General features: G+C 44.8%; 1 protein-coding gene across 1 annotated transcript; it reads left to right on the forward strand.

Moving 5' to 3' along the window:
• Window positions 1-2,163: 2,163 nt before the first annotated feature.
• On the forward strand, window positions 2,164-20,446 carry LOC124681916. Its single transcript, XM_047216690.1, has 7 exons — window positions 2,164-2,259; window positions 3,215-3,473; window positions 3,604-3,709; window positions 3,896-4,019; window positions 4,102-4,848; window positions 17,119-19,006; window positions 19,852-20,446. The coding sequence occupies exons 2-7, from the start codon at window positions 3,287-3,289 to the stop codon at window positions 20,232-20,234; spliced, it is 3,435 nt and encodes a 1,144-aa protein (XP_047072646.1). The 5' UTR covers window positions 2,164-2,259; window positions 3,215-3,286; the 3' UTR covers window positions 20,235-20,446.
• Window positions 20,447-23,736: the final 3,290 nt, after the last annotated feature.

The raw sequence follows: 23,736 nt of genomic DNA on the forward strand, positions 1-23,736 counted from the left end.
CCTAGAATAGTGCATGTTCCTTGCTACTGCCAAATTGCATATCCTTTACTTCTCTCTAAGGTGGTTTGCGAATACAATTCATAATGTACTCATGGCTTTGTCCCTGACTATTTACTTGGCCAGACTTGGTGGAGTTCGACAGATGAAGAAGGAGTTGACGACGTCTATGCGAGCTAGGAACGTCTTCCCAGTCAGTTTCCTGTAGGGTTATGGCATGACTTGGGCCTTGCGAACGTTTTCGCCTGAAGTATTTCCGCCGTGTGATTGTTGATCTCCTGCCATTGCGGCTCTTATGTAAGTAAGTATTGGGCATGTGACCTGTTGTAATCTTTTTATTCGGTACTGTAATGGATGAGGTATTTGATACCAGTTCGGTTATGCTTTCACGACACACTGATCATGGGATCGTGACTGTGTATGCATAACGGGTGTTTCAGAAAGCTAGTCCGGGGCCCCACAATAGGCCACATCCTCGACTATACAAGGAAGGAGGCGGGCCGGTCATAACTACAGAATATAGTCATAACTACAATGGATACATGTACATATCTCAACAGAGCCAAAGGCACGCCGCTGTCCTCACCCCTCTCTCATTGGAATGGGACAAATCTTGTGATAGTAGAGCTTGTTGTTGTTGTGAAGTGTACAAGTAGATTGCCTAGCCCTTTCCATCAGTTCGGACTTTTGGTTCAATTGGCTAGTGCATGAAGCTTAACATGATATCAGAGCCCCAGGTCTCGAGTTCAAATCCTGGCTTTCACATGGTTTTCGCAATTAAGCCTAAAAATTGCTGTTGCCCCCCTCTTACATGGTTTTCGCAATTAAGCCTAAAAATTGCTCGTTGCCCCCTCTTTAGCCACCGCTGTTTCGGTGTGCTCTTCTTCTTTCACGTGTTGACTTTCTCTTCTCCCGTCACACGCGAGTGGGGGTGTTGTGAAGTGTACAAGTAGATTGCCTAGCCCTTTCCATCAGTTCGGACTTTTGGTTCAAGTGGCTAGTGCATGAAGCTTAACAGTTGTTGCAAAAAGACGGGAAGTCATCTTTACTATTAGCCCTAAAGGACGAGCGCATGAGAGCAATAGCCATAGGCGGACCCAATTGTTTTTTGAATCCTGGCCAAACAAGCTTAGTGTGCTAATTTTTTACCAAATACATATGAATTTGGGACGAAAATAGGCTTGCCGGCCGACCGGAAGCCTGGGCGGCTGCCCGGGTAAAAGGGATGCTAGATCCGCCCCTGGCAACAACCATCACCGATGAAGAGAAGCGTATATAAGAAGAAACATGGTTATCTTTACCATTCAACAAGATCCGCTAGAGACAAACTTCCACACGCCCTCCAATGACGTGTCGACTTTATTCCAATTTCAGGTAGTCTCCACCGCCACATCTTCTTGAGTATGGCACAAACCCTAAACAAACAGAGGAAAACAACAAGAAACGGAGTCCTCCCGCCAACAAAGACCGTGATACACTGCACCTCCATGGCACTAGGGCCATAAGAGGCGAGGCGGATCGGTGGTGGCGGTGGCGCCGACAGCAGGGAGGAAACCCTATCTCTGGTGAAGTGCTCGAGCTTGAATAGATAGTTTGGCATGAGCATATTTTAAGTTGGAAGGATAATAACGGCTGCTTTTATTGAAAAGTCTAATTAGTTTGCTAAATAAATATATAGGATAAACAATTCTAGCAACGCACGGTCCAATTTTCCAATGCTTAGGATTACTGTTTTTTCTTAAAAGAAAGTACAAAGAAAAAAAGTTCAAAATGGTTACACCAACCCAAATTTCACATGAGAAGTAGACACGCCATATTTTATAGTAGATACGAACGTCCGCGTCTCAGGTTCACCTCGCCCAGGCGCGGCACGCAGCCACTCAACTCTACCGCACGCAGCCGCAGCGCCACACTCCACTGCAGCGCTCTGCACCAGAGTGCAGTGCTAGAGTCGAGGCGACGAACGGCCTGCTCCCTTTGCTTCTCGCCGCAGCAAAGCGGTCGCGGCGAGCCGAGCACTGCGCCGAGAGCGAAGTCGCCGCCGGGGCAGAAGCGGCGACGGAACCCTAGAAGACCGCCCGCCGCGCACGCGTCCCGAGCCGAGCAGTTCGGATTCGGCCGGATCTGCCCCCCTCGGCGCCGGGGCGTGATGCCCGTGGCGACGGCTCGCGCATTTCTGCTCCGAGTCAGCGGCGGTCGGGCGGGTGTTGGACCGGCTGGGCGCGAGATTCGGCTTGCCCGCCCATCGGGGGGTGGAATGCAGTAAGGAGGAAGTGTAATTCGCATTTTCTGCCTACCCCCTCTTGCTCAATTGGCTTCGACAGTTCGTTGCCACTGTTTTTGCTCCCAGCTTCCTTTTCTGAGTTTGCTTTTGTGGTTCAAGCTCAACTCTCGGTTTTTTCTTTTCTTTTTTCGAAGTAACTCTCGGGGGTTTATGGTTGGGAAACCTAAAACATTGAGTATGATTCATGGCTCGAAGAACTTACAATGCAGTAAATAGAGTAAGACTGGGTGCTTCGGAACTAAAATAAGTCGAGTTTACAGGTTTTATCCATTTTTATTGTTCACAAGGTTCTATTGTGAGGCAACTGCTTGTGGGGCATGCCTTTTCTTCAAGGGCTTACTTCCGGATTGTTTATATTTACGAAGCTTCCTAGGATTGGTAAATTATCTTAATCGACTGATCCAGTATGCGCAGTAAATAGTGTCCTCAACTGCGGGATAGAAGAGTTTAATACAAGCTTTTGCCATGCTGCTGGTAACTTGCCTTTCTGTCCAAATTATATTGAGGAACCTGTCACATGATTGGGTCTTATCTCCCAGATGGGTGGATCTTTCCATCTACAAATGTGATGGATTGGGCAGTTTGGGCATTGAAGTGCAAGAATGATGGGCAGCTTCAAGTTTGCGTTGCTTTTTGGGACCCTTTTGGTTGGTTCATTCTGTTTGATTGCTGCAAGGAAATTAATAACTATATATTAGCATCGCAGATGTAATTTGGGTATATAGCTTCGTTTGGCGGTGTGGCTTGTTTTTTTTCAGCATTGCATGTTGAGATCCAGAAGTTCCTTTATATATGTGTCATTTGTAGCTCTTCAGTCTTTCTGTGTCACTAATCCTTCATAGCTTCCAAGAATGCTTAGAAGTTGATATCCTGTTTGTACTCCTGAGCATTTTCCGTGTGGCTAGTCCTCTGTGACAATTTATTGTTTTGCAGGTAAATTTTCTAAATGGGTTAACTTCGTGGAGCATAGGGACAGTTCCTCGGAGAGACTACAAGGATATACAAATGCCAATCTCACCTTCACTGAGAAGATCTCCTGCAAAAGAGATTGCCCACAAGAGGAGACGAAGTTTTGGGAGTGCACTGCCTGCTAAATCAAAGGATGATGGGCTCTTGTTGTTCAATGATCTGAGGAAAAGCGAGAGGGAGAACTTCTTACTGGAACAGCCAGATGATCTTGGCGAATCGTTATGTAATTCTCATAAATACCCCTTTCGTATTTTTAGTGTTTTTTGTTTATAATCTGCTTCTTCCTAGTATGTGAAATGTATTGTATGATTCATATTTACTGTTACTTTATTGTGTCTGATCCTATGCTTCAGCAAAGTTGAACTATTTTCCAAATTTCAATCTTGGTTTCAAAATTGCTGGACGAGTAGAGAGCCGTGATTTGCTTAATGTGGATGGTGACAAGAATGATTATGACTGGTAAGCACACTTAAAAAACACATCTAGTTTTGTTTTGTTTTTCTTCATTGCACTTGCTGCCTTTTTGTTTCTAGTGAATATAACATTTATTAAGATTTATTATAGCCGTCTTCATGATGTCTTTATGCAGTGAGTTCAGTTTTCATCTACTAACTTCATTTGTACATCTGAATTCTTATTTAACAGGTTGTTGACTCCTCCAGAGACTCCACTTTTTCGTTCATTGGATGATGAAGAAAACCACTGCATTGATCTGGCTCCTAGGGGCAGGTCCCAGACTAAGCCGCTATCTATTTCGAGGTCATCAACAGTAAGTGTTTTGATCTCACCATAAGTTCCTCGAATCCAAACCATCTAAAATTGGCAATAATTTTTTTCTGATATATACACAGAAGGAAAATACTCAAAGGTCTAGAAGAAGCAGTGCGAGTCCAAATAGGCTTAGTCCATCACCACGGTCAAGTTGCAATGCAGCTCTTACAAGGACAAGATCATCGAATTCATCTTCTCGCAGTAGTCCACCACTTGCTCTCCAACCATCTATAACATTACGAAGATCATCAACTCCTCCAGCTGCTAAGACGTTAACACCTCCAAGAAGGTCGCCTTGTCCTGCTTCAAGGAGAGTGATTACTTCAAGTGGCCCAACATTGAATGGAACAAGGGGGGGCTCACCTGTTATAGATAATCGTAGGTCATCTTTGCCGAAACTTCATGTATGGCAGTCAAATGATCCGGGTTTCTCTTTCGACGCACCTCCAAATCTTCGCACATCTTTACCAGATCATCCAGTATCCCGTTCAAGGGGTGGATCTCCTTCATCTTTCAGTGGATTGGACATGGGTTCAAGAGGAAGCAGGAGATCAATATCGCCTACTCTATCAAGAATAGCCAGTTCATCCGGTAGTAATGAACGAGATCGTTTCGGTTCATACATCAAAGCCTCTGCAACATCTTCTGTGGATGATGATCTGGATTGCGTGCAGTCTGTGCCAGTTGGCTATGATGGTAGCCCAGCTGTAAAAAAGAGCTTGTCAGTGATGAAGACCAAAACATTAGCATCAGCAAAGAAGCTATCTAAGAGTTTCTCCTCTAATTCTGCCCCAAAGCGGAACTTTGATTCTGCTGTTTGGTTGATGGTAAGCATTTATATGTTTTACTGTTATGATGGAATATTTCCTCTTTGTTTACGTTATTCTGTTTTCCGTTTGGTATATATAGTTGATAATCCATTTTGTAAAATTGGGAGAACATTGCATACCTTACTTTTTTTTTCGAAAAAAATGCTTCACATATACTTTATTTGACACTGGGTGTTTTTCCACGTTTAGTGAAATGGTGAATTACACATTGTGTATAAGGAAGAAATGGTTTGTAGGTTCTCTGTGGAATTAGGAAAGGAGAGTACAACTCAGCCACTACCACCAGGATCACGTCAATAATTTCATGTATCTTCATTTACTTGGATTTCGTTAAGGATCTCATCTGCTCAGGGATGCTATAGATCTCGTACATGATTATGTATAGTGAGGTGCTAACCCGGAAATGTACCAAACCACGGGCTAGCTGTTATCATGTTGTGTTGAGTTTAAAATTCACTTGGTTTTTTCCTGTTTTGAAGAGATAATTAGCTATATTGGTCCTAGGCATCTGGCAGCCTGCCTGGGTGTAATTCTGCCCTTGTGTACAATAAAGTGTTCTATCTTTACTATTGATGCTAGTTGGTAGTGTTCATCCATGGTTCATCTCAACCTCCTCCCCTCCTCACAAACCAGACACATGGGCCATCTCACGTCTAAGTCAAGTCAAAGAAAAATCTTGCTTTCCAAACCGAGACCTGCCTTAGAATTTGTAATAAAACAATTCCACGTATCTTTCCAAAACAAAACCTGCCATACAATTGATAAATTCAGATGAAACAATTCCACGTATACAAGACACATGCATGCTTTTCTATTACTGTCTTTCTCTTGAACATTGTTGTTTACCTTTTGAACCCATCCGTATTAATTACTGTCAGCTTTAATTTCCTATTACTGTATTCCTTTTTTTCGAGTTTTTCTACTCATGGTGTGGACCAGAAGAAGTATGGTCGTGTTGGTTTTCCGTTTGGAACTTATAGACATGTCATTTGATTAGATGGAGGAAAAACCGAAGCTAATTAAATGGTGCAAAATAACAATATTTCTTCTTGAAAATCACCTAACAAGTTAATGATGGGGAAATCATGGCAACAATCAAATCGAGGTAACATTGGTGTCCTGGTGTTTTTTTGCTTTTATTTTCTTTTGTTGGATCTGAAAGAACAGGTGAATACCCGATCTCACAGAGGATTAGGATCGCACAATTTTAATTCCAGTACTCAGTTCTTGATACAATTTGAGATATAATTGAGAAGGGGGTGAGGGAATAGAGAACTGGGGATGAGAAGATTAGACCAACTTTTTTAACAAGCATACCCAGAAACACACACGCTCCTCTACTTAACCACCTCGCACATGCACAGCTCATGACAGAAGCAAGAGCATAGCCTACGTTTCCTACTCTCCAGCTGACAGTGGCCCCAGTACTTGCTTGCCCCTCTCTGGTGGGTCTTGAGCAGTCAGAGACCCTTCTGTGTCCGCACGCATCGTCAAGATGGGCGGGACACTTGCACCTCCAGAAGACGAAGCCTGACCCCAAATAGCTGCCTCAGGAAAACGAGCACGCAAAATCTCATAATCTTCCCGTGTTGTTTCTTCCTCCTTGAGAGTGGACCATTTCACCAGAACTTGCAGCATCGCGTTTTCCTTCTTCTTCACCAGGCGGCGATCAACTATCTCAACTGGAACAGGGTCGCCCACTGTCAAATATGCAACAGGAAGTTCAGAGTATACTGGAGTGTAATCAGGAGTGAATGGTTTTAGTTGTGAAACGTGGAAGACCTGGTGCACCAGCGAGCCAGAGGGCAAATCCAGGCCAGTGAACCATCTCGAGCCAGAACAGCATAAGGACTGAAATATTTGAAAGCCAACTTGGGAAATGGACGATTGATAATTGAAGCTTGAGCATGAGGTTGTAGTTTTACAAGAACCTGATCACCCACTTGGAAGGAGCGCTCACTGCGATTTTTATCTGCATAGTGCTTCATGCCATTCTTGGCCTTGGCCAATTGGGCACGACAGTGTGTGTCTGCTGATCACGGAGCTCATCGGAAGTTACTATCCCCTGATTAGTTGGAGGTTAGGCAAGGCACCGGAATTTGGTTCAGACTTGTACATAGCCTTGAAAGGAGAACATCCCAAAGAATTGTACCAAAACTCAGCCATTGGTAACCAGTTTCGACCCTGTTTAGGAGAATCATGAACGGCACAGCGTAAATACATCTCCAAACACTGATTTACTCGCTCGCTTTGCCCGTCGGTAGGGGGGTGGTAAGCTGCGCTATATGCTAGTTTGGTGCCCACCAGTTTGAAATGTTCCCACTAGAAGGCGCTGGCGAAAACTCGGTCGCAGTCGGAAACAATTGAGTGTGGCACACCATGAACCCCGACGACCGTATCCATGAACAACTGCGCAACTTGAACGCGGTAAAGGGGTGGCGCAGGGGAATGAAGTGCCCATACTTCGTCGGGCGGTCGACAACAACTAGAATCGAGTCAGCGCCAACGGATAAAGGAAGGCCTTCGATGAAGTCCATAGTGATTTCGTGCCATGAGTTCTCATGCTTCACTTGTTGGAAAATCGAACATTGGCGGACAAAATCTTCTACACTCTGCTTCAAGCTTGGCCAATAGAATAGCTTGTGGATGCGCTGATATGTGTTATGGATCCCGGAGTAACCGCCGACAGCGCTGTCGTGGAATGCAACAATGATCTTTGATGTGGCCAAACTATGGGGTGTGGCCCGATCTTCACGGATTTGGTGGAGGGGTGAGGAACGCGAAGAACACGGGGTGGAAAGTGTGGAAATCGAAGATACAAACGCACACACACACACAACCGGTTGTTCTTCATAGGCCCGATACACCTACGCGAATTGCAAGGCAAAGACCCACAAGGAGTAGAATCCCTCACAAAAGATTGGCAAGAAATTGGTAGAGTTCCAAAGAGGGAAAGAGGCAAATTGATAGAATTGCAAGAGGCAAAAGATCAACAACACTTGAATCCCTAGAATGGAAGAGACCAATTCCCAAGAAGATCCTTGATACACTCAATAGATTTAGGTCTATGGAGGTTTCCCAAAGGGAGGAGCAAAGCTCATGTCTAATCTCAAATCAACTCTAGGGTTTCAAGTGGGGAGTGGAGGCCCTTGTATATGCCAGCCACGAGCAAGGGTAGTTTAGGCATAAAAGATTACAAATCCTGGTTTTACATGGGCTGGGCCCAACGCAGATTCGAATATGTCGTTTCACTTGGTCTGGAGGTTCCGGTCCATCAGGCTGTGGTAGCTGATCGCAGATTTCGGGGTGATGGGCCGGAGATTCCGGTCCAATCTCCGGGCATGTTCTGGCCTGACGCACTCGCGACGAACTTGGTGAGGCCGGAGATTCTGGTGTGTAGGGCCGGAGATTCCGGCATGGATGCTCTGGTGACTTCTTCTTCATCTTCTTTTCCATGGACTCGGCTTTCATGGTGAGCTTCTTGTTCAAGATACCTAATGACACACATTGTATTGGCATGAGGTAGCATTCCATCCAAAGAGGTGTTAAGATCACATACGGAGAGGAGCGTATTCACCTCTTGGTGTAGTGCTTTGGCACGTGCTCGCGTCATGGGTCCACTTGGGGGACCTGGTGGTCTTGATGGCGAAAGATCCGCGATGTTGATGTCGAACATGGTCATTAGAGTCGTCCAATGGTAGTTCATGAATTTCATATCTTGGTTCGAGGCGACGTTTGTTGGTATTCCATGAAGTCGAACAAATTCCCTAAAAAGTAATGTAGCAATGTGTGAAGCATTATCCGTTCGAGAGCATGTCTTGTAATGAGCTAATCTAGAGAATCTATCTACCACAACAAAAATTGGATCATGGAAGGGTAGGTAGTAGACTTAGCTTGAAAGCACTTGTTGCGTCGTTTGCATAGGCGTTCGATGTGTCCCTTCATCTTGGTCCAAAAGTGGTGTGTGACGAGCATTGCGAGTTTCTTGTCATGTCCTTTCTCAAGAAGATCATGAAGTTGGGATTGATGAGTGTCTGTTATGATGTCAATGCGGTGCTCCAAGTCTCGTAGAGGGGGAAATCCGAGAGGAAGTTCATTGGGGAACACGTCTTGCAACTCCTTCAAAATAGACATCAAAGAGAAATGAATGGTTGTTAAGTCGTTAGCCTCCGACGGCGGTTCGTTGTGTTTGAACACATAGCGCAATATGGTGGATGGGTTCTCTTGTACTCCCCTTAACTTGCTTTTGGTGGCTAAGAGGACACTCTTCATTTTTCTGCTCATATTTGGCTTGTGGCACTCACTCTCATTTAGGTGGATCACTCTCTCACCTCTCATTTAGTACCAATCTTCAAGAACAAAGGAGATGTTCATAGTTGTACTAACTACCGTGGAATTAAGCTTATGAGCCATACAGTGAAGCTATGAGAGAGAGTCATTGAGCACCGTTTAAGACGAATGACAAGCGTGACAAAAAATCAGTTTGGTTTCATGCCTGGGAGGTCGACCATGGAAGCCATCTTCTTGGTACGACAACTCATGGAGAGATACAAGGAGCAAAAGAAGGATCTGCATATGGTGTTCATTGACTTGGAGAAGGCCTACGATAAGATACCGCGACACGTCATGTGGTGGGCCTTGGAGAAACACAAAGTCCCACCAAAGTACATTACCCTCATCAAGGACATGTACGATAATGTTGTGACAAGTGTTCGAACAAGAGATGGCGATACCAATGACTTCCCGATTAAAATAGGACTACACCAGGGGTTAGCTTTGAGCCCTTATCTATTTGATTTGGTGATGGATGAGGTCACAAGGGATATACAAGGAGATATCCCATGGTGTATGCTCTTTGCGGATGATGTGGTCCTAATCGATGATAGTCGAACGGGGGTCAATAGGAAGTTAGAACTTTGGAGACAAACCCTGGAATCGAAAGGTTTTAGAATTAGTAGAACTAAAACTCAGTACATGATGTGCGGTTTTAGTACTACTAGGCATGAGGAGGAGGAGGTTAGCCTGGATGGGTAGTTGGTGCCTCAGAAGGACACCTTTCGATACTTGGGGTCAATCCTGCACAAGGATGGAGATATTGATGAAGATGTGAACCACCGGATCAAAGCCGGATGGATGAAGTGGCACCAAGCTTCTGGCATTCTTTGTGATAAGAGAGTGCCACAAAAGCTAAAAGGCAAGTTTTATAGGACGGCGGTTCGACCCGCAATGTTGTACGGTGCTGAGTGTTGGCCGACTAAAAGGCGACATGTTCAACAGTTAGGTGTGGCGGAGATGCGCATGTTGAGATGGATGTGTGGCCACACGAGGAAGGACCGAGTCCGGAATGATGATATACGAGATAGAGTTGGGGTAGCACCGATTGCAGAGAAGCTTGTCCAACATCGTCTAAGATGGTTTGGGCATATTCAGCGCAGGCCTCCAGAAGCTCCAATGCATAGTGGATGGCTAAAGCGTGTTGATAATGTCAAGAGAGGACAGGGTAGACCACACTTGACATGGGAGGAGTCCGTAAAGAGAGATCTGAAGGACTGGAGTATCACCAAAGAACTAGCCATGGAAAGAGCCGCGTGGAAGCTTGCTATCCATGTGCCAGGACCATGAGTTGGTTACGAGATCTTATGGGTTTCACCTCTAGCCTACCCCAACTTGTTTGTGAATAAAGGCTTTGTTGTTGTACTCTCTCACCTCTCATCTCACTAGTGTTAGTGGCTTCTTGTGCCCTCGCTAAAGTCTTTGCATTGTCCGCAATCATTTGGCTAGGAGTTTAGGGTTTAGGGTTTAGGGCATGGTTTGCTTTCTTATCGTATTGCCAAGGACGACCAAGTAGCAAGTGACACGCCGTCATGGGAACCACATCACATTCTATCGTGTCTTCATATGTTCCAATTTTGAAGGATACAATCACGGTGTTTTGGATCTTCACATTGCCATTGTCACTTAGCCATTGGATGTTGTAAGGATGTGGATGCTTCCGGAGTTGGAGGTTGAGCTTGGAACATAGTTCGGTGCTTGCAAGGTTGTGACAACTACCTCCATCAATGATGACTTTGATAGATTTGCCATTGATTCCGGCTCTTGTTTGGAAGATGTTGCATTGATGATCTTCATTTGGATGTGCTTGAGTGGTCAAGACTTTGGTCACCACAAGCGAGGGACTTGTATCATCCACACATAGGACTTGCTCTTGATCTTCCAATTTATCATATTCCAGGGTTGTTGCGGCTTGCACCAAAGTTTCATATTCAACTTCAGTTAGGTACTCCACATCTTCGTCATCTTGAGTTATCATGACTCTAGTGTTTGTGCACTCAAAAGATTTATGTCCTTGGGCACCACACTTGAAGCAAGTGATGTTATTAGATCCCGTTGAAGCCTTCGATGCCATGGTTGATGGAGCCAGCTTGAAGTTTGTGGTTTTCATGGCGCTTTTAGTGTGCTTTGTGGGATCCTTTGAAGAGCTATCAATTGTGTTCATGGTGCTAGTGACTTCATTGATTGCATTTCTTGCGGCGAAGGACTTGGATTTAGCACTTGCGAGGTCTTCTCTTACTTGGCGCTCGACCCTTGTAACTTGATGTAGCAACTCAACCATATTTGTGTATGGCAAGAATTCCACTATCCTCTTGACGGGTATGCTCAATCCATTTAAGAACCTTGCCATTGTTTGCTCTTCTCGTTCGTTGACCTTCGCACTCATCATTGTCATGTGCATTTCCTTGTTTCCTCATTGCGGCGGTTGTTTGGAGGTGGCGCTTGAGCATCTCTATTGTTGTTTCTGTTTGGTGGTTGAGGAGGGCGACTTCCATGCGGTTGCGCTTCATTGTTTCGGCGAGGAGGTGGCATCACACTAGCTTCACTTGGTGCTTTGGTGATGGCCATGAGGGTTGGCATCACGATCACGGTTTCTTCCATTAGTGTCATCTTCATCATTGTGATGGTTTGCTTCACTTTGATGACCATCCAGTGCGTGACGAGCTCGATGATTGAAAGGATTGTGTCTCCTATTGTCAAGGTTATTCCTTCTTGCACCATCATCTTGAGGAGCTTCAACATTGATGATTTGACGTTCTTGATTCACATCTTGTTGTTCTTCATGTTGGCGTTGCCTTCGAGCATTGGCCACTTGTGCTTGACGTTCTCGCTCTTGTTCTTCAAGTGCTTCTTGTTCACGGCGAAGACGTTCTTGTTCTCGTGCACGAATGAGGTCTTGGTCGTGGCGGAGACGTTCTTGTTCTTGTTGGAACTGTGCCTCAAGATGTTCTTGTTGGAGCCTCTCTTGTTCAAGTCGAAGGTGTTCTCGTTCTTGTTGGAGACGTTTGTGTTCAAGTCTAAGGTGTTCTTGCTCCATTTCTTGAGCTTGTCGTTGAAGCACTTGAGCATCCACATTATGGTGACGTGGGTCTTCATTGGAGGCATGATGAGACGGTGAAGGAGCTCTATGCCTTGAGCTATGAGAACGTGAAGATCTTCAACGGTGGCTTTGGTTGTTGGCGATGTGTGCAATAGCTTGTTCAAGGCGTGACATCCAGTCTTCTTGTCTTTGCATGCTTGCCATGCTTTGTTGGCCTTGAGTTTCTAGCGTGGCCTTCAAGTCTTGGCCTTGTATATCAATCCTCTCATGGAGTTCTTGTACTTGGACATTAAGGTCCCTTCTTTGCGCTTGAGCTCGCTCTTCATAGCATATGATGGTATCTTCCATCATCGTCAAGAAATACGATGGCAAACTTACATGTATGCTCAGTGAAGACGGAATTCATGAGACATTGAAATGTCGCTAGCGCATTTGTGAGGCCCAAAGGCATGACTTGAAAATGGGAATGGCCATGGTGTGTTTGAAACGCCGTTTTCTCTTCATCCTCAGGCTTCATACGTATTTGATGATAGCCAGCATGGAGGTCGAGCTCGGAAAACATGGCTGCTCCAGCAAGCTCGCCAAGCAATTCATCGACGATTGTTAAAGGAAATTTGTTCTTGATTGTCATCTTGTTCAATCTGCGATATTCCACACAAAACTGCCAATTCCCATCCTTTTTCTTCACGAGCAACACTGGGAGGCATAGGGCTCATGCTCGGTGAGATTACTCCAGATTTGAGTATTTCAGCAACGTGTCGTTCTATCTTGTCCTTCTGTAGAGGAGAGTAGCGGTAGGGGCGGGAGTTGACTGGTGTCGATGAAGGCTCAAGGGGTACAGCATGGTCTGGTCATACTGATGATCGGGAGGCAGAGTGTTGGGTTCAGTAAACACATCGCCAAAATTATTTCGGAGATCTTGAATGTCTGCTGTTGCAGGTCAGGCTGGTACCACCTCACTGGCCTGAGAAGTTTAGGAAGTGTCAAGGAGAGCAATTGCCCAAATGTAATTGCCCCTGTACCATTTTTTAAATTGATCAAACTGCACTTGCTGAAGTTGTTTGATTTCAGTATTTGGAACACCTTTGAGCTGAACATTCAGAGAAGGAAAATGTAGGTGTTTTTGAACCCTATCAATCTTTGGGTTGTGATGTTGCAACCAGTCCATCCCAAGTATGCCATTGTGGGATACCTGCTTCATTCTCCCCCTTCCTCTCTCTCCTAGCTACAGTAGCTTGGGAGCTTCTCATCACCGACCGGGCCAATCCGAGGCCTTCTCTGCCGGAATAGCCGGCTGGAGTTGGTTGAGGAGACGCACTGGAGTAGATAGGGATAGGTTTAGGGTTAGATCTAGTCTAGTTTCCTGCTTTACCCGTGTGGAGTTAGGCGTAATGCCCTCGGGGGTGTGGCGGCGGCGGAGTTCGAGCTGCTCCCTGCAGCTCAGCTTGTGGTGGCGCTGCTGCTGCTCGTGGTGCTCCGGTGGTCGGAGCCGGAGGCGAGCGGCGATAGAGCTTCTACAACCCCTTCAATAAAAGCTCTTCAGAGGCTCTCTAGATCTTGGCGGTGATGATTTGGATCCTCCTATTTCAAGCCACCGTGGTGGTGGAGACGAAGAGGAGCTTCCAGGTGAAGCTGTTGTTGGCGGATCTACAGAGCGGCGTCCTGGAACTGTTTTTCTTCGAGCGCAACACGCGGCGACCGTGCTTGTTGCCGTGATCTTCGGCCAAAAAGGTGGCCCATCTTCTTCAACCTCCATGGCGGAGGCCTTGCTGGTCAATCGCTAGAGCTCGACGCTGTTGGAAGGTCAAGTGGTTCGTCCCTAGCCTTCCAGTGGTAGCCAGCGGTTGGATCTTGTCGCTGGAGGAGAGCTATCGGGCACTCTCGGAGCTTTGCGGAAACGCCTCGAGTTCGCCTGCGTTGGGTGGCAGAGGCGCCCCTGTCCTTGATTGCTTTTTCTACTTTTCTTCTAGGGTGCTTCTTGTAAAGTGGAAGGCCTCATCTTCAAATCTTAGGTTCTTTAGGGCAAGTGATGAAAAGGGACCTTTCTGTAATTTGTACCATGTCTATAAAAGCTCCACCGGGGTCTCTGACCCCCTTGTTTTAAAAAAAAGTATGCCATTGTAGGCTCCTTAGTTCCAATACACTCATATCAGTATGGAATTCTGCGCCTTGCACCCACCACTTGAGATTTAACACCATCTGTGAACATTGGCTGTCAGCGACACAAACTGACACGGGTGCAATGCTGCTCTGTTTTGCTCCAATGCGACGTGCATATCCAGAATTCACAATAGTACGTGTGTGCTTCCAGAGTCAACAAACAGCAACATGACTTGATTACCAATAAGCAAATGCAGACAAAGTGTTTCTAGTGCTTCAGTTCCAGCCTGCGCGTGAGCTGAGAGATGACAGCAGTCGACATGCTCAGGCTCATCCAGTAACTCCAGTGCATGCACAACATCGTCAGACAGAAATTCTCCAAAATCCCCTACTTCGATGGTGAGAAGTTGCCCTTGGCGCTTGCATTGATGATCTCTACTGTACTTATTGCCGCAACGGAAACAGAGACCGTTTGCTGGTTGAGGAGCTGGTGCATGGTATGCAGACTTGTGGTAAGCACGAGCTCAAGGACGCTGCAGTTCCAGTTCCTCCTCTTGTATGCGCACAAAAATGGCGGCTGTGGTAATGCTTGTTGGTGTCTGAAGGCCTGAATGCTGCACGGATTTTCAATTTTCACTTTTATCATTTTCAATTTTTAGTTTTATTTGCTAAAAAAACGATGACAATATACTACAAGGGTTGTAGGATTGGTGCTCGTTGTATTGACCGTAAGCATGTAAAGATCCATTGAGGCATTTATTTCTTACTGATTGGCATAAAGAGAGTAATAGGGAGAAAAACAAGTTTTTCCGTAACGTGGCCAAATATCACATAAGCACATTCCCCTAGACACAGACACCCACAAATTAGAAACCAAGTTAAACAATGTCTCCATACACAATTTTGTTATTATTGTTGAAGTGTATAAGTGGATTGTGTAGCCCTTTCCATCAGTTCGGACTTTTGGTTGCGTTGGCTAGTGTATGAGGCTTGAAATGGTAAGAGCCCCTGGATTGCGCAATTTATCGTAAAATTACTATTCCACCCTTTGTGTTCTTCCGTGTCGCACGTGAAAGGGGGTGTTGAAGTGCATAAGTGGATTGCCTAGCTCTTTCCATCAGTTCGTGCATTTGGTTGTGTTGGCTAGTGCATGAAGCTTGACAATTATCACGTAGTAGTGCATGGGTATTTCGATAGTAACAATTTCATTCACTGGTTACTTTGTTCCTTGTGTTACCATACACGTTGTACCATAAATGATACTGTTATGGTGCTGCTAGAGGGATGCGCGAGAGGGCCGGCCGGGGGCCTTGCCCACGGCCGGTGGCAAGAGGGAAGGGATTTCCTTCTTAATTCTTGCTTGATTAGATCGATACATCTCCTCTCCATATATAGAGAGGTTTACTTGACTCCCAAGCAAGGCTTACTTGACCCCTAAGCAAACCCTAAGACTAATGGGCCCAGGCCCATGACATACTCTAACACTACACCCCACCTGGTGGCCGCTGCCCACCATCTCCGGGCCGGGCCCTACCTCGGCGCCGGGGGTCCCTCTTCTCCAGCAGCCGGCCGCCTTCTTCCCCACCGGGACGCTGCTGCAGCAACAACAACAGCTGCCGCCGCCACCAACGCCGCCGCTGCAGCTGCTGTCCTCACCGACGCTGTCCCTGCCGTTCGGTGGGCAGCTGCTGTCGCCACCAACACCGCAGCAGCGGCTGCTGCCGCCACCGACGCCGTCCCTGCCTTTCGGCGGTGTGGGAGCGACCTTGGCCCCGGGCTCTACATCGACACTGCCCGGGATGCCCTTCCACCAGGTCTGTTTCCCTCCGTCACCGTCACCGTCACCGCTTCCGGCTTGGATCGCTATCCGCCACATGTCAGCGGCGGTGAGGCTGCAGGCTGCTGCGCGCGGCCTCCTAGTGCGTCGGCGTGTGCGGGAGATGCGTGATCTGCAGCTGCAGCTCCTCCAAGTTGCGCTTCGTTGCGCAACGGACCTCGATCTCGTCCGCTGCGTCGGGGATCTTGGGCGTGCGGTTTCCCCCACGGGCGGCGGACATGCTGTTTTTCCCGCGGGCAGCAACCTCCAAGTCTGCGACATCGACAGTCAGCTAGCGGGGAGAAGACATGGTGTCACCGACAGGAGCGCACCGCGTAGCACCACTGCATTTCGCCGCCGGCCGCCGCGAGGGCTCCCTTGGTCCCGATGGTGTCCTTGGGATCCAGGGGGCTGCAAACGCACAAGTTCGGCGGGGGAGGATTCTCGCCTTATCGTTCGGAGTCAAAAATAAAGAGTCGGAGTCTCATTCGGGTTAGCTTATTTCAGGTCAATACAATAGGCCGAGATGTAAAAGGCTTGTTTTTTAGGCGTTAGGTTTGTGTGGGGTCGAATCGTCGTTAGGTTGCAGCTCGAGGACGAGCTGCATGTCCAGGTGGGGTGTAGTGTTAGAGTACGTCATGGGCCTGGGCCCGTTAGTCTTAGGGTTTGCTTAGGGGTCAAGTAAGCCTTGCTTGGGAGTCAAGTAAACCTCTCTATATATGGAGAGGAGATGTATCAATCTAATCAAGCAAGAATTAAGAAGGAAATCCCTTCCCTCTTGCCACCGGCCGTGGGCAAGGCCCCCGGCCGGCCTTCTCGCGCCCTCGCAGCCCCCTCTCTCCCTCCCAAACCCTAGCAGCCACATAACAGATACTGTACGCAGTTGGTGTTCTCTTAATGCAACTTAGAATTCTATCATTCTTGTTTAATTTTTTTCTGAGTTATTACTAAGAGGAAAATGGTGGTATGCATTTTCTAGGATCACCGCAAAGCTCCTCAAGATATGTTCAGACCACTACTATCAAGTGTTCCTACAACTACTTTTGTTGCTGGAAAAGGAAGTAATGTGCATCGGCCTGTGCTTTCACGCAATTCCTCAATCACAACAAGCAGTAATGCAAGCTTTGATCGCAGAGCCACTTTTGGTTCTTTTGTGGAGGACGGCAAAGAACGACACAATCTAGCTAGTGAATGCGAAGCAACTGCTAGTTCTGGAATTCATGACATATTTATGTTTGATAAATTCGATGAGCTGAATGAAGCGTCCTGTTGCCAACAACGCAGTTTATCACCTACTCGAAGTGGCCCAGAAGTATCATCAAGCATAGAAGATTATGTAAAAGGTAGTACATGTGACTGTGATATGGAAAGTAGTCAAATAGCTAATCAGAGTTCAAGTGATGTTGCAAGTAGTTCTGAGTCTGGACATGGTAAAATGGCCAGCTGCGCCAGGTGTGGAAAGTTATTCAACGTGATGGATGTGGATGGATGTCATTATTGTGAAGAATGCACATTAAAGTTTGGAGTTTTCTCTGCAAACCCTGAGATACACACTACAGAAGAAACACACCACGAACATCATAAACCTTGCATTCCATCAGAAGCTTGTCTTGCAGTCCCAGGTTGTGTAGAAGATTGCAGTGAGGCATCTCTTGACCATCGACCTGTAATCAATGAGCCCCCCAGTGATTGTTCGTCAAGGTGTCCAACTCAGTTAACGGTGGACACAACTGAGGAAGTGCTATTGAGGCAGCGCATGAAGGATCTCCCTGAAAATAAAAGGCTACATAGTATTGTTGACTCTTCAGTAGGAAATAGCAATGATACATCATCCAATGGAGTTAATATAGGTGGCTGTCAACTAGCAATATCAACATATGTGGCGTATGACCATTTCAGGGACCAAAATGACGACCTCAATCATGGAATGCCCCAAGGCTTGTCAGAATTGTATTGCCAAGGTAATGAGGTTGTGTCTGATATCAGGACCACTGATTCTCACAAATCAACTTGGCCACCAAGCAATAAGGTTAATTATACTGAGGGCACAGGGATATCAGTAATCCTATTGCAGAAGTCAAGCAGCAATACATGGCCTGTTCTGGAAGGGAGGCCCTTGGTTGCTACAAGCATTCTTTGTTCAGAACCCTATTATACAAGAGATAATGACAATTTGATTAGGCATATCAATCGATGTGATAGCTCCTCAGTGACGTCTTCTGTTGATGTAGGGTCTTCGAGGCAATATGAAGTACACTTTGAGCACCTTAAAAGTAGCAAGCATGGTGACTATGACAAGTCTCAAATAGGCAGTACCGTGAGTCATCAAAGCATGGCTTCTGTTTCAGATATGTCAATCAGTGATTCTTCAGTTTCATTTTGCCCTTTAAATGATGCTTGTTACCCAATCGATAATTCAGAAAATAATGCTTCAAGAATAATGATTTCTGCTGAAGAATATGGGTCTTGTAAAGATGCTCTCTCAAGTGCTATAGAGTGCTGGTCTGTGGCGCAAGCTATTGTAAATGATGACAGCGAAACAGCCAGAGATGTTGTAATTCAGAATCAAAGTGCAGATAGGATGGCTCATAATGATGATATATGCACTAGCATGTCTCTAGATGCTGATGGAAACTGCATAAAAATAAGTGAAGAAAATGTTGCCATCACAAACTATGCAGCTGACACTCCAGAACATCCTCACCCATGGGGTGAGAACTGTTGTTATAGGCATCAAATGCAGTCTGAAGTAGTTCTGGTTTCTGATGAGGCAAACAGGTTGGATGATTATTTTGTGTCTACCATTTCTGAGGAGGATGTGCAGGTTTCTGCAACAGAGGCTAAAATAGCCGATCTTCCAAACGATGGTATGAATTCCTGATTTTCTAATTTTCATGTTCACTTTCCGTCTCAAAGAGTTCCTATTCGCTAATTTCATTTTGACTTGTTGTTTGCAATTAACGTGCTTTTTCTGGTTATATTGCGGCATAAGTGCTCATGTACCATCTTTGGGATTAATTTTCCCTGAGACTCATGAGCACTGTATACACAAGAATATTTCCATGGAAAATACACCTGCTTTGAGAAACCCAGGGAGAATTATAATACTTACGTAATTTTGTGAACAAGGCATCTTCTACATGATATACATAAATAATCAGTTCATGTGGCTCCTATTAAACAATCCAGACAAAGGCCTTGAATATTGCTTTATTAAATACTCCCTCCCATCACGAATACTTGGCACTCTCGTACTTGCTCACCTAATACGATAATCCCAATGCACTTTTCCCCAGCTACCCCTTGTAACTCTGCCACAAGCTTCACTTTACTCTACCTCTACCTTGTTATTTGTGTACCCTGTCATATTTCATCAGAACTTGATTTCCATGGCAAATGTATGGTTTGGTGAAAACTGCTAACTGAAACTTAATCCATCACTTGACTGTAGTGTCGAATTTTGTTGAGGATCCAAATTTGACAGGCAACTAGTTGATGTACCTCCTGCCCTAGCTTCATGCATGCATCTTTAGTCAAAATATTTCATGCAACATTGTTTTATTCTACTTGTGAGTCATTGTGCATGTCTGTTGCATCAAGAGTAGCCTGACCATTATGGTCTAGTACAGATTTCGTACCTTAACCAGACAGATTTAATATATTAGTCAGCGTATATGATTCATGCAACATAGAATTTGTGCCTGACTTGTAGAGCGATCGAGGAAACAAATTCAGAGAAGTTTCACTTTAGAAGAGGCTACCGATACAATTCTGTTCTGCAGTTCCATTGTTCACGACATTGCATATAAGGCTGCAACAATTGCATTGGAGAAGGAGCAGGGATCTGGACTTTCTGTTGCCCCTCGGCCAACAGTCATGGGAATAGGTAAATCCTTTCAACGAGAGGATGGTTTGTTGAAGCTGCCTCACAGAAGAACGGCAAAACGTAACATACCAAGGACAAGATTGGAACGTGAAAGCGTCACAGAAACAGCCGAGGTGCAAGAGTTACATTCTACTCCTGAAATTACAAGGTCATCTGATAGCATGAAGCCTCCTAAGATGGAATCGAAGTGCAATTGCACAATGATGTAAGTCCACGAAAAATATGACCAGGGGTCTTGGTATCTAAGTGGAAATCCATCGCTTGACAATTTCGTTTCGCACGCAAGTTAGTTTTGTGGGGTTCCACTCATGCCCACTTGGCACTACTTTCACTCAACACCGGCATCCGCCGTACAGTATGGCCATGGGGTTTCTTGCTATTTATAGAAATCTTTCTTGCTATTTATAGAAATCTTCTGGTTATGGTGCATTTTGCTTTCGTTTTAGTAGGATGTGCACAAGATTTTTTTGTACATTATTACTCTCTCTCTCTCAAGTTTGTTTCTCCAAATTGTGCAATTTTCTATTCCATAGAGTTGAAATGTGAAGCTGCATTATCATTTATTTTCTATGAACAAGGCTTAATTTTACTTCCACACTTAGCTACTCTAGTTTGGGGAGCAGGACTAGGGGGAAAAGTTCCTAGATACTTTTCTGTACTTTGTATCTGGAGTACTTCACCTAATTTCCTCCGCACTCTTAGGATTCGGTGGCGTTTATCACGTGCTTCTGGGCCTGAGACTCTTGAGGAATCTTTTCCATTTTTTAGTTATGTATGGAAAGATAGAAATAAAATGACTACAATTTTGGTATTCACTTAATTTTGTAAGACCTTAAAAGGATCAGTAGCGCATGACATTAGCTTAGACTTGCGTAAATTAGGAAAACATTCTTTGCGCAAATGCAACCAAACAAGATTACCAATATCAAGCACATCATGCTTTCTTCCTCTATCTCTAGCCATTTTATACTTAGCATTCATGCGTTCTATGTTGTCTTTAGTAGTCCCATGTAACTTCAATATCAGTTTAGCGCGTTGTGTAACATTCAAATTATTTTGCACCGAAGATGGTAATGGCAACAAATCTACACAACCAAATTATTTTGCAACGAAGATGGTAATAGCAACAAATCAATAGGTGCATTAGGAATAAAATCATACACGACTTCAAATGGGAACATCTTAGTGCTAGAATGCAGGCAACGATTGTAAGCAAATTCAATATGAGGTTCTCACAATTTTAAGTTCTTCTTTAAAGCACGTAGCATAGTAGACAAAGTTCTATTAACTACTTCAGTTTGGAGATAACATGTAGTACTAAACAACAATTTAGTCTCCAACTTAGTCCATAAACATCTCCAAAAATGGCTAAGAAATTTAGTATCACGAGTAGAAACAATGGTATTTAGCACATCATGTAAACGAATAATTTCATGAAAGAACAAATTGATGCATGTAAAATGCATACATGAACTTTGTCCTTTATCATATTGAATTCTCACATATTTGCAACATATATGATGATAATACCATGATTTATATTGATTTATGGGGATTTACCAACAATCCCCTTATTTGGTTTATAACCCTGCAAAATCCTGTTTCGCGTATTTTTCACTTTCAGAAATCTATACGGAGTTAAATTGACCTACGATTTTTGGAGCATTATTTTTTCATCGGGAGGAACAACATGGGCCCTGGAAGCTCACCTAGAGAGGCCCAAGGGCCAAAAGAGACCAGGTGGCGCGGCTTGGAAGTCTGGCCACGCCACCCATACTCTTTCAGCGATCGATCACCCGTTAGCCCTGATTATTTCGCGAACCGCCGTATTTTGCCCTAAAAACCACTATATATATGGCCTCGAAGAATTCTCGGGAGTGAAGCGCCGCAGAAAGACAGAAACACCAAAACGGAGCCTGTTGCAGAGAAGATTGATGGGGACTCCGCCGAGATAATCGCCGGAGGGATCTCCACCTTCTCCAACGTCTTCATCATCATCACCATAACCAAGAGGGAGTAGTCCACCTCTGGACTACATGTTTATGGCAATAGCTTGATCTATTTCTCTCATGTTCTTCATAGTACTTAGTGCCATATGAGCTACATATCATGATTATTGTCATATTTGTAATACCTATGTGGTGGAACCTTATTCTTTTTATGGGGTTGCCTTTCTTTTGCTACCTCACTAGGGATAAAGTGAATGCATGTGCTATGTTTATTATGTGACAACAATGATGATCTTGTTTGTTCAAGGTAGCATATTTGATATTCAAACTTCATGTCAAAGTACTTATTGCTATGCTCTATTAATTCTTAATACAAGATTGATGAAGTTTCTTTCTTGTGGAGTATAAGAGAGTTGTGTTGCATCATATCTATGTCAGGACGTGATGCCCATATTAATTATGATCTTACACGTAATATTATCTGAACCTTCATATCTCATTGATGAATTGCTTTTTGTCGACCACAACTTTACGAGAGATTAGTCAAGTGAACCCATGAACCCCGGTCCACTTTTTATCATAAGAAACACATTTTTATTGCCTTTACATTGTTTTCTATTTGCCGCACCATTTTAATCCGAAAGTACAAAAATATTTACTTTTCTTATTTGCATACAAAACACCAAAAACAATCAACCTCTTTACAGTTTTTACTTAGTTATTTTATCTAGTTTAGTTTGTACTTGTTTTATTACTACTTGTTGAAAGGATCGTATGCCACATCTAGAGGGGCGGGGGAGTGATTAGGTGCTACGCAATTTTTAGTTCTTTTTCAATTTAGGCTTGACACAAATGTAAATTCTCTAGATATGCAACTATGTGAATTTCCCTAGATGACAAGGTATACAACTAAGCAAGATATAGCTAGACAAGATATAATAGTGCAATCAAGGATAGAGGTAACCGAGAGTGGAGCACACGGAGAGACGGAGACACATGGATGATTCCCGTAGTTCCTTCCTTTTGAGGGGAACTACATCTACGTTTGGAGGATGTGGTCTCCACAAAGGCCTAACCAGCGCCACGAAGGCCTAGCTCACTTGTCTACTAAGAGATTTTCTCGAGGTGGAAACCAAACCTTTACAAGGTTCTTGGGCCACACATCCACAACCAAATTGGAGGCTCCCAATATCTGTAACAACACAACCACAACAAGAACAAATCAACCACAAACAACTAGGGTTTACAAATGGAACACTAGCAAAGGGGCCCTCAAGCAAATGAGGGGGAAATGTAAATCGCTTCGGTGAAGATGTAGATCGGGGTCTTCTCCTTTTATTCTCCAAATATCAATAGCTTTGGATGGTTGAAGGAGGAGATCAAGTGAATCTTGTGTTTTCTTGTGGCTCAAAAATGGTGGATGAACTTGTGAGTGAGTGAGCAATCTGAGCTTGAGGAAGAAGGGGGGTATTTATACCCCCCAACAAATCGAGCCGTTGCAGAAATGTGAGGCCATATATTCCGGCTTAAGTAAGGGCTGGATAATCCGCCCCCCCTGAGAGCCCGGCCGCAAAGTCCTTAGCCGATTTTCAGGGGCTGGATATTTGCAAATATCTGGCCCTGGATTATCCAGCATGGGGCATTTTTTCTGCTTCCATTTTCTTGCTTTTCAACATGAATTCGATCACTAATAAGTTGTGCACCATATCAACGCACATTATTGTATCACACATGTTGTCATCAAACACACAAAACTATAAAG

This window comes from Lolium rigidum, unplaced genomic scaffold (genome assembly GCF_022539505.1).
Source record: "Lolium rigidum isolate FL_2022 unplaced genomic scaffold, APGP_CSIRO_Lrig_0.1 contig_59689_1, whole genome shotgun sequence".
Lineage (NCBI taxonomy): Eukaryota > Viridiplantae > Streptophyta > Magnoliopsida > Poales > Poaceae > Lolium > Lolium rigidum.